At 37.2% G+C, this 12,424-nt stretch overlaps 1 protein-coding gene across 11 annotated transcripts in view; it reads left to right on the top strand.

Moving 5' to 3' along the window:
• Positions 1-12,424, top strand: part of Rabgap1l (RAB GTPase activating protein 1-like) — a 595,699-nt gene that overhangs the window by 368,902 nt on the left and 214,373 nt on the right. For all 11 annotated transcript variants that reach the window (XM_006250105.5, NM_001401442.1, XM_006250106.5 and 8 more), the window contains 1 exon segment: positions 6,875-6,949. In XM_006250105.5, the coding sequence (XP_006250167.1) occupies positions 6,875-6,949 (75 nt within the window).

Here is a 12,424-nt window from a genome sequence, read left to right as displayed (position 1 = left end):
TATATTCATTCTGTTTTATGTTCTGTCACTACTGTTACTCACTTTGATGCTCAGATTATCTCCAAATTGGCCAGTGAGCTATCTTCAAGCAGGCTTCTGTATTCCTTTGGTAAATTTTCTAACTTTGTGAGCATGGCCTTCCATTATTGCTCAGAAATATGTTCTATGCTTATTTCTTATCTCTTTGCTTAGCTTAAGCCTATTCAGTTCTCCAGAAGACTCTGTTCCTTTACTCAAAATGTAAGAAACCAAGATTTTGGTATGAAGGTCTTGGGTTCTATTGTGTGAAAGTCTTCTCAATGGATAAACCTACAGGACGTTTGTGTGTGTGTGTGTGTGTGTGTGTGTGTGTGTGTGTGTGTGTGTGTGTGTGTGTACATAGTTGTATATGTACAGGTATATTTGTAAGCATGCCTTTTAACCTTTATTTTTATTATTGAAAGGGCTCATATAGCAAAATTCAGTACAATTCAGTGGGTTTCAGTATAATCTCTGCTATTCAATTTGGAACAGATTCATCAGTCCAAAGAAAAAAAAGCCTTTGCTCATTAGAAATCATTTTCCATCACCTCTGGTAGTCTTTAATGTGTCTCTACTCATTCTCCTCATTGTGTTCTTTGTAGTAGGTTGTCTGACAGGGAGCTTTGGTGAACTAACCACATCAGTCTCCTATCAGATCTGGCTACTGAGATCTCTCCTTGCTGCTTGGCTGAATGAACTGAGAGTTTCTTCAATTCTTAGATATAATAATTCTGTCATTCTTTGCCAAGAGACAGATGAGTTGTGTTTCAGATTATCTTCCCTTTACTCAACCCACCAGTGGTAGACTCTGTCATCCCTTCACTCCCTGTTTCTGTAGAGTTTTACGATAATACATAAGTGAGAGCTTTGCAGCCTTCTCTGGTTTTGTCTATGCAGATGGGAATCCTTAAGTCTGTACGATGCATTACAGGAGTGCAGAGCCCTCTGGGGCACCCTAACCTTTGTGGATCTCTCATTCCCAAGACTTCCCTTTAATAAGAACTTTATGGGGGCTGGGGATTTAGCTCAGTGGTAGAGCGCTTACCTAGGAAGCGCAAGGCCCTGGGTTCGGTCCCCAGCTCCGAAAAAAAGAACCAAAAAAAAAAAAAAAGAACTTTATGGTTGGTGTGTACTTTGCCTCATTTTTATCCATCACCCCCAATAGCCAAATGTGTCAGGGAGAAGGCTTCTTACATTGAGTGAGCCTTGTAGGTAGAGTATTCCTGGGAACCAGTAGACAAAATCTGACCCTCTCTGATGGGGCTCTGGAAACAACTGTGTAGGAGCTCTCACCTGGCCTTGTCCCTGGACAGTTGGTTGTCTCTCCACATGTAGGTTGTCTATTTTTAGAGTTATTCAAGGGTTAAGGTATGACACTCTGCAGGCAATTCAAAATTCAGTTGCTTTTCTGAAATAGTTATTTTCTATGCTTCTGCAAGCCTTCACTAACTTTTTAGTGTTCTGAAAGTGTTGATTAGAATTTTCTCTAGGAAAGAGCAAACTTGGAGTTCCTTGCTGTACCTTCCAAAACCTGCCATGGCCATGCTTGTTCTAAATCTGCCTGTGTGTGTTGGAAAGCTACAGACTCAGAGCAGTGTTGTAGACTCCAGTGCACTCTCTTTCTTTCCACACAGTAGGCCGCACAGGACCTCCTTTCCCAGCTCCACATACTCAGTCCATCAAGAAGTCTTACTGACTTACCAGCTATTTCTCATCTGTTTTACTCTTGTTACACTGGTTTAAATTAACCTCATCTTTTCCCCAATCTTCTGCTTGTGGTAGTTTTTTATTTTACTCAGTATAAAAACAAAAGCACTTATAGAGATTTACCGGGCTGTAAAACTGTATCTGAATATTCTTTCAACCATTCTGGCCTGGCTACATGTTCAGACAAGCTCATACCCAGAACCCTTATGCTAAACTGACTTTTCCTTTACCAAGAACAGCACCCAACAGATTTACACACTGAATCTCTAGCCTCCCTGTGTTCTCTGCTCAAGGATACGTCTTCATGGGCAGTATGGCAAAGTTGTTTGCTATAGCCACTATTAACAATTGAATCTCTTCTGTGTCCCCTTAGTTAAGTCAAAAGCTGCATCCATAGCCTCACCAACATGACTTCTTAAGCCTTAGCTGAACAAGAAAAGCAACAATAAACATGCCAACCAGATGGGGGAAAAACCATGAGGTCTCAACCTTACACGACAACTCAGGGATGTTGAGAGTTGAGGCAATAGCTACCTCACAGATTGGCTATCTATGCCACAAGGTCAGCCCTGAAAACATAGATATAAGCAGTACATAGATTGATCAGGTTATATTTAGAAATATGTATGTATATCCATATATACATATCCTTATAGCAACAACTAATGAGATTAGAGGCCATTTTCAAGGGGAAATGGAAAGAAGGGGGAATGATATAGTTATAATCTCAAAAATAAAGACAATCTAAAAGTTAAGTGTCTTTTTAGTCAGTTTTTCTTTCATTTCTACTATTATATGTACAACTTTCCAACATCTTATAAATTATCTTGTATGAAACTAAGCTTCATTAAAGCAGTTGGTTGTCCATTTTGCTCACTGTCTACTGGTCTCCCTATCTTGCCTCAGTGAAAGGAAAGTTAAGTAACTCTGGTAAGTGGCAGAGCTACAATCTGACATGCTTTGCATTCAGAGCCAATAATGGAAAACTTCTAAGTAAACGTTGGAAGCAGAGTCTTAGATTATTGTACTAGCAAATTTCTGTTCCATGACCAGAGTGATGGAGGTTACTTTGAGGTTGTCATAACTATATTGTTTTTATTGGAAAACACATGGTGAATTTCAAAGAAAAAAATTATAATTAAACATTTTAAAAATGATATGTTCATTGTGGACTGATTGTTCTGAGTACTGAGTGGATTTGGAAACGTAATTAATTGATAATGATTCTAAAAGCTTGGGGGGGGCACTATGAGGGATATTAGGTACTGAAAATTTTTAACTAGAATATTCACGTGGAAACAAAGTTCAAGTTTGACATCATAGTCTGGAAGTAGACTTATGCTAATGTTTGTTGTACATGGGTTTTTCAGTATTTGCCATTTTCCGAAAACTAATGTTTATGATTATGATCAATAACAGTTTTGTTTTTATTTAGAAACATTTCATATTTACTTTTTTTATAGGCTAGTTGTTCAGATAAGCTATTTCAATTTAATTTTGAATATGAATTTCTACATAATAATATATACACACACATTCTCATACATTGTTATTTTTATAGGTTCTGTACTTATAGATTCATCTTAGTAAAATTTATTTGCAACCTCAGTAAGATATAAGTTTTTTCAATAATAAAGGGTCAACAGTATGTGTTGTCTGTTGCCTTAAAAAGAATCATAGTTACAACCTAGTTATGCTGTGATTGATTGCTAAAAGTGTTGTGACCAAAGGTGCATAGGAGCCTAGCCCTTCCTATCCTGAAGAAAATAATTCAGAATTACAAGATCTAATATCCTGACAACTTCATAGAACATAACTACAATGAAGACTGAGGAGTGACACACAAACACACACACACACACACACACACACACACACATACACTTGTAAATATATGTATGTATATATATTTATTAAACTCCAGTGAAAACTCCTTTTTGTTTTTTATATATTTGTATTCTGGAGATAATAACCAAGTTAAAATACAAACTTTTGAATGGTTACTGATGAGTACTTTTTAAATATTTAAGTTAAAATTTAAAATTATGAAACACATTGAACACATTTTTGTGATTTAAAAATAAGTAATATTTTATACTTAAAAATTAGGAGAAGTATTGCCAGTATCTTTCATTAATTCCCAGTCCTCCTTTAGGTCGAGTCTTTCCCTACACAGGTCAACCACTCTTTGGACTTTTGTGATTATAATTCCTCTACATTTCCTAAGTGATCATATATATGATTAGTTTTTGAATATTCTCTGAGTATGTATCAAAGAGAAAAAGTTGTACTTGAGAGTTACGTTTTATCATCATCATCTCCTGAACTTGAGCAAACACATATGCTCTGGGGCTAGGCACTTCAGTGTGAGTTGTGCTTTTCATACGCTCTTTCTTTGTAGTTAAAAGCATCCAAGAAAAGAGTTTTATTTCATATTTATACAAGGCAAGAAAGGAACATTTGAATTTTTAATTTTCAACTCTTTATTCCCATCTTCTTGGCATTTCCTTATCTTACTAAGTTGGAAGTGTTTTGATAAAATGGTGTCATAGGCTTGCTTTCATTGTCCAGCCGAGGGATCTAGGGACTTAACATCGAAGGGACAAAGAGCCAGTCCCTTATGTTTTGTTTGCAGTCATTCTCTCTTAACATAATAAATTGCTGTAATCTTCTAAAAAAAATTTTAGGTCTTAGCCAGACAATGGTGGCGCACCCTTTAATCCCAGCACTCAGAAGGCAGAGGCAGACAGATCTTTGGGTTCAAGGCCACTCTGACCTACAGAGCAACTTCCAGGACAGCCAGGCACACAGAGAAACCCTGACTCAAAAAAGAAACAAAATGTCTACCTTATGAGAAAAACAAAAAATACTGAGTTATAAAATATAACCTTGATTACATTTCATACAAACAGAATTTTAGTTACGAAACCAGGCTACTTTATTCCTTTGGGTACTAGAATGAATTGGATGCTTCTACTCATTTACCCTCCTACTTAGGAAACTTGAGTGTGCAGGTCAGTTTTAATAATTTTGCAGAAATAACAAAGATATATAGTTATAGGGATGGGAATTGTGTTAACATGGTAGACAGTGACTTCATTGTTCTTTTAGAAAGGATGAATTTCCCTAAAGCCCCTTTGTTCCTCTTTCTCTCCCTGTCCTTTTGTTCCTCCTTCCCTTTCTCCATTCCTTCCTCCATACTGGGGATGGCCCTAGGGCCTTGGGTCATGCAAGGCAAACATTCTACTATTACATGTTTGTTGACATCTGAAACACTGGACATATGATGTCAAATAATAACAGTGTCCTATACTTCTTTACTAATTAAGTTTGTACAAAATACAATGGACAGAGTGGTTTTTAAGACCAAACAACAAGAAGTTGACTAGTTTTATCCCACTCTTCTTCATCTATTAGTGAAAAGGTTGCCACATTGATCCCATTTTTGAGCCTTTTTTTTGTAATATAGCCTCATTTTTTTCTCTGAGGCTGTGAGAATTCAGACACAAGGGTATAACTGATACAATTTAACTATATGAGATTCTTTTAAAAATTACAAATATGTTGTATAATTCAGCTCAATTAATGTCTGGGATGGAGATTTTATACTACAGAGACTCAAGGAACATTCTGGAGGGATGATAGTTTCCATGCTCTGCAACGATAACAATGCATCATGCCCCAGTTCAAACACTCTGAAAATCAATGTATGTACATGCTTACCTGACTGTATTAGATACAGAGAAAGGGTTACAAGCCTTGGCAATAGGTCAGGGCATGTAGCAGGCCCTCGGGCCATCCTCAGTAATAGAAAAAAGTGCAAAAATCTTTAATAACCATCACTCTAGGTGGGAAGTCTACGTATACACAATGAACTGTATTAAGCAGTTGAGTGGAAATCCTCTCAAATAAAGCATGTGCATGGAATTGGTACCTATTTAGCTCTGGGATTCTTGGCTTTTATAAATATGGCAGCACCTGAACTTTTTTCTTCTATTTCAGAAAGCAGTAAATAAAACATGACCCACAAAGCCTGTTTTCACACTTCCCTTGACTTAAGAATGTCATTTCAACTTTCACAAATGACATGATTATCTCTCAAAATCTAAAATGTTAGCTATCTGGATTTTCACAGATAGTCTGACATCTTCCTTTTTAAATCAACACACTTTCTTTGCTGACTCAGCCTCTTAAAAACTACTGTATAGTGTCTTCAAGTGTTTAAACTACTAGTTAGAAACTACTAAGCAAGCAACTTTATTTCTTTAGTTCTGAGGACACACAGGCTTATGTCAAACTCAGTGGTACATTTGTTCCTTCTCCGGAAGTGCTGTATTTCCTGTGGGTTGGACTCTTGCCAGTTGGCATGGTTAAGACAAAGGGGATGGTGTGGAGTAGCCAAAGAGCCTGCTGCAGTGGGTGTGTGTTCACAGCCTGGTGGTCCTTTGCACATCCTGCAAAACCATGCAGGACAATTTTAAATGTGTCTGCCTTGTCCAGCAAGGTACAGAAGAAGAGCCATTTTTACTCGGCAGCATTTAGAAAACGGGAGAGTGGTTTGAAGGTCATTAAGGGCAGCAGGCAGATACAGCCTTTTACATTGCAAGGTAATGCCATGTGTAAGTTCACATTCTATGAACGCACACATGACAAATCACTGATTGTTTATAGCTTTGTGTTGGGTCATAGGGATAGTGGTTCTTGGCAATGTCAACATGTTGGATGCCCTGTTTGGAAGTTTTAGTTGTTAATTGATTTTGTTTATTAGAATGGTGAATTTGTACTACAGCTTTGAGAAGCTTTGATTGTTGTAGTGCACTGGAACTCTCATATCAGCCTTGTAATCCCCCATCATTTTACCCAGGGTTCCCATAGTTTATATACTTTGGCTTAAATGAATAATTTAGGTATTTGAATGTCTGTTTATTTCATATTCTGAGGATGAACCTGTGGTATGTAGGGCTGCATTAGAAAAGATATCTTAGAGGAGTCCCACTGCACTGGTGGCATTTGGACTGCAATGGAAAAATCAGGGCAAATGTGACAAAAAGGTCAGAGTTATGGCAAGCAGGCACCCATGGGAGCCAACATGTAAGGTAAGATTTATGAGTTGTCTTAATATGACTTTTTCATTATCTTTCTCTAGGCATACTCCGTGTATGATGAAGACATCGGGTACTGTCAAGGACAGTCTTTTCTTGCTGCTGTACTACTGTTGCATGTAAGTAATTTTCCATTTCTAAATAGCATAGTGTTGCTGAGTTTACTTTCTATAGTTTTGATATTCCTACTGATTTCCCACTTTAAGAAGCTTATACATAGGATATCTCTTTAAATTATATGTTGGGTGATAAATTAAAACATCTGTTTTCAAGACATGGTAGTCTGTCTGTCTTCTTATTAAAGTGCTGCATTTTTTCATTAATTTATTTATTTATTCACTTTACAGCCCAGTATCCAGTCCCCCTCTCTTCCCAGTCCCCTCCAGTTCCTCTCACATCCTCTCCTCTAGGAAGGGGCAGTTCTTCCTGGATATCACCCCACCCTGGCGCACCAAGTCTCTGCAGGACTAGGTTCATCCTCTCCCACTGAGGCCAGACAAGGCAGCCCAGTTAGGGGATCCACAGACAGGAAACAGATTCAGGAACAGCCCTCACTCCAGTTGTTGGTAGGTCCATATGAAGACCAAGCTACACCTCTGCTGCATATGCTTGTGGGGTCCTAGGTCCAGCCCATGCTTGCTCTTTGGTTGGTAATTCCGTCTCTGGGAGCCCCCAAGGGTCCGGGTTAGTTGACTCTGTTGGTCTTCCTGTTGAGTTCCTACCCTCTTGGGGTTCCTCAGTCCTTCCCCCAATCCTTCCATAAGACTTCCCAAAGTCCATCTAAGGTTCAGCTGTGGGTCTGCATCTGTTTCCGTCAACTGCTAGGTGGGGCCTCTCAGAGGACAATATTCTGGTTTCCTGTCTGCAAGCATAACAGAACATCATCAATAGTGTCGGGGATTGGTTCTTGCCTGTAGGATGGGTTTCAATTTGGGCCAGTCATTTATTAGCCAAGGACAGTTTTTCAATTAGTTTTGCTAACTAGAAGCAAATAAATTGCTTATTTGCAATTATTTTAGCTTAATTATCTTGAATAAAATAATCAGTATAAGCACAAGCATCAGAAATCAGACCACTACAAACTGTTATACTATAAAATCTGCTAGATTTTCTCTGACTTACTTTTATGCATTTGTTCTTCCTGTCACTTTAATTTAGCATCGATTGCCAAGTTCTGGCCTTTGAAGTGGGATTACATTTGTAGTTTATGTCCAGGATAGGGCACAGATAATGTACACCCAAACTCACTTTTATTCTCCTTTCTGTGTGTCCATTGATTTTTCTGACGAGGGAGACAATACACGTTCACTAGAGAACTGAGTGTGCTCGTCAGAGTGAAGCACTGGAAACGACAGTGGCAGGAGACTGACTTCCCAGCCCAGTTCTGACAGAACTTAGAACAGCCTTTGTGAGCTCGGTTTCTACAAATGCCTCCTGAAGTATGTCCCGAGACACACATCATTAGCGCCTCTTACACTCTAATTAACTGCATTATGTAGTTGTTGCCATGGATTTTAAAAGTAATGTGAAAGACAGAAATGATGCCTTCAGGATCCTTAAGAAAAGATTCACTGATATTCACCATCATACTAATACAAACATATTCTAATTCATAATTTATATTATTTTGTGAAATTAGTCAATATATTTTGTTTACCTATCAGCTTGTCAGCAAAGTAGCTTGTCAGCTACTTTGAATACAGAAGGATTTTTTCCTGTATTAATTTTCTCTGTTGCCTAAGCCAGTAAACCATAGGCTATTCTGAAGGATTAACCAGGTACACCACCTCAGGGTCCAGGGAGATGCTGCTGGGGTCTTGCTGGCTAATACTGTATCAGTTACCCAGCTGCTACCTAGCTGCTAGAAGCTGCCCCCGCTGCTTGTTTCTGCAGTCATCCTTGCAGCTGCATATTAATCACTGCAGGTGCCCGCTGCTTTATGGAATGCTGCCCTTCCCCCACCGACAATCCTTTGTATTTTGGATTCATTACCTAAGAAGGATGAAAAAACAAAAAATGAAAGTATATACAAAAATAAAGTTTTGAATTTTCAAGAGTTTCATATCTAAATAGTTTTTTAAAATTAGACTCTTCTGTGCTTAGAAAATTTTCAGGGGCTTTGGCAATAGCTTGTGACATTGAGTACGTTAAGCAGTGCAAGAATTCTCAAACAGATGAGAATTTAGTGAGTTATAAGAAATACATTTTTATATCTGTAGTTACAGGGTAATATAGCATGGGTAGTATATAACCACAACAATTTTAAACTACTTTAGAAATTCAATTATAATAATCTTTAACATCATGACATTTATATTAATATTTGTTCAAAGGAGGTTCAGTGAATGATTATGTATTCCATTTTCTATAAAAATCATATTCTATTTTAACCTCGTATATTTTACTACCATTTTTATTGTTAAGTACTTTTAAACTAATTTAAATTGAATGCGCACTGTTTTTTAAAAATTCGTGCTTATTTTAAGGTTAAATTACTACACTTTAAATTAGCTGGCATGTAGAGAAACTCTGCAGATACAGGAGGGAATAGGCTAAATAATCCATATACAGTAGTTCTAAGAGGCTGAGTCAGCAAAGAAAGTGTGTTCATTCAAAAATCTGTGAAAATCCAGATAGCTAACAGCTTAGATTTTGAAGGATAATCCTGTGTTAACACAGGGTTCTTTAATGCTAAAACACTATTCTCTTTCTTAGACTAGCTGGTGGTTGCATGAGGCCTGGAGGTCATTTATTTTTGCTTTATGATCAGTTATTTATTCGAGCATACACATTTGACCTTTGTGTATTTTGTATACTGTATTTCAGAATAAAATAGATTAAAAAGTTATTAGTCCTTTAGTGGAATTTCCTTCAAAGGCAGGATTAAGATATGACTTTCTCAGTGACAGTAAGAAGCAGGTTGGGTTGGAGAGATTACTCAGTGGTTAAGAGTCCTGGCCCTGAGTTAGGTACCTAGCACCCAAGTCAGGCAGCTCACAGTCATTAACTCCAGTGCCAGAGAACTCTTCAGGTCTCTGTGGACACCCACCCATGCATGTGGCATATATGTATGGACATAACACATACACATAAAGTAACAATAATAATAATAATAATAGTAATAATAATAAATGTAATAAAAATGAGAAACAAAGCTATTTCCTATTGGTCTTGGAAATCAAGATTCCATAGAGTCAAGATAGCAGCATCCAAATGTCTGTTTGTATAAATGTGTATAACCTAGTGTATTTGTAATTTATTCTTCCAGACTTTTACTGCTATGTATGATAGACCTTGGCTCAGGAGCTATTTATTGGCATAAAACTAGGAACTCTGTGACAGAGATTTTAATGAGCTTGAAATCAGGCTTTATATTGTGTTATCCTAACTGTTTGTAGCTATGCTTGCCTGCCCCTTCAAAACAGAACCCCTTCAAACAACAGTTAAAAGAGCAGCTATAAATTTGAATTATTCTTTAAACTCTTTTAGCTCAATGTGACCTTGGGTAAGATTCCTAAACTGGGGTTCAGTTTCTTCATGTTAATATGGAAATAATATCATTATCCTTATAAATGCATTGAGTACTGAGGCCCTTGTTATGACTATAAAGAGTATGACTTACTTTGTGCATATCACAAAAGAACAGTTATGATTTGAAACCCAGTCTTTTAAGACCATAATAGACTGAAAGTTATTGTTACTCAATTAATGCCCTGGAACTTCACTAGTTGTACAACTCAAATGTAAAAAGGTATCCATACTCTAAGATTTTTGTGAAAATCAAGTAGACTCATTAATCTGTCTAATAATGGTATCTGCTATTATTACTAAAATTGACAATTATATGCACAGCCACTTTTCCTTTGGTCCCGATCCTGCTCATTTAAATTGGTAACGCATAAGAAACCACTGAACAGACGTTTGGTTTAAGTGTATTCTAGCATCTATTTGATGTAAAGAGGAAGAGAACAAATAGCTAGCAGTGGTCATTTTGTTTGCTCTTCAGTATATGTGCGGAAGATGAAGCCTCACCAGCGTATGACTTTCCAAATAATCAGTATCTTTCTCTGTTGAAAAAAATGAGGAAATCAGTGTAGTCATTGCCTTCACAGGAAGAAGTAGATCATTCAGGAGCTGCAAAACATAATGAGGTGGAATAAAAACAGGTTATAGTACATACAGAGGTTATTTTTTTTAGCAGAATTCAGGTTTTATCAAAGATATATTATGTACAATGCATGGTTCTTAAAGGCTTCCTTTGTTTTACAGTTCAGAGATTCAGTGAAACTTAGAGGTGGTCTCCATCCATTAAAGGTTTCTGTCCTTTGATGGTCTTTATCAGTACAGATGACAAATCCTTGCTGACACTTGTTACCTGATCATCTGATTACATTACACGGTTCTCCAAGCATGTATGCTAGGCACATGTTTTATTTTATTTTGTATTTTAGATAACCATTGTGGACATTGTCACATCTTAAATTACAAAATTTTAATGTTTATCTTCTCTTTTTCCCAGTCTAATAACTGATTTTTGTGAGAAACACAGTAAAATGAGATTTTGGTATTAAAGATCTACCATGTTCCTACACCCACACCTTTAATATTTAATTTAAAAATACATTGTTCAATTTTTTAGACTAATTGCATATCAGTGATAAATTGAATTGTATTGTTCTGTGAAACACTAATCATTATAATCAGCTAAGGAATCATTTTAGTGGTTTTGTTTTAAGTAAGTAGCTACTGTTGGGGAAACTGTAGGAGAGATCCAAAAGTACAGGCATATCCAGGATTAGATCCTAATTGGTTTAAAATATAAAACTACTGAAGTTCAAAGTCATTAACTGACTTAGCTGAAACAAAAAACAGATAATTCAAAAGTTTCTTGGATCAAGTACAAATGTTGTTACATTTAGCTGTCTTGCTCTCTCACTTTTATGAGATAGTGTCACATGCTCGCCCCAAGCTGCGCTCTGAGGACTGCCGTGACCTCCTGTCCTTCACAGGCATGCGCCAGCACACCCAGCCAGAGCCATGTTTGTTTCCAGAGCTCACACCAATACTTTGCTTCTACTTTTTTGTTGTCTTATCTTGGGAGCTGCCACCACTGTCTTCTTCACACTGCATGCTTTCACTGTGAAAGACTAAGGAATGTAATAGGTTACTAAAGTATTGCGAACCTGTCATGCGTTACTTGATAATTATTGAAGACTGTGTTAAGATTTGTGTAAACAAAATGATGAACGAAGTTCAGTGGCTAAGACACATAAATAGCCCTAACTGGTATGTTCATTACTTTTCCTGTTGCTATGGTAATATGCTCTGCAGAAGCAACTTAAGGGAAAAAGAATTTTGGTTTTGGCTTACATAGTTTCCAGTTGATCATGAATGGGAGTTTATGTAATAGGAGCTTAAGGTGGTTGGTCACACTAAGTCCGTACTTAGGAACCAGAGTGGTGAAATTTGTCTGATTTACACAACCCAAGACCGTGGAGTGATGTCACACTGGTGAGTGGCTCTTTTCACTTCAGTTCACCTCATCTTTCCCAAACATACTGAGAGGTTTATCTTCTAGGTGATTCTAGATACTG

Source organism: Rattus norvegicus, chromosome 13, assembly GCF_036323735.1.
Source record: "Rattus norvegicus strain BN/NHsdMcwi chromosome 13, GRCr8, whole genome shotgun sequence".
Lineage (NCBI taxonomy): Eukaryota > Metazoa > Chordata > Mammalia > Rodentia > Muridae > Rattus > Rattus norvegicus.
Note: the sequence above shows the minus strand (reverse complement) of the source record. Positions and strands in the feature narration are given on the sequence as shown.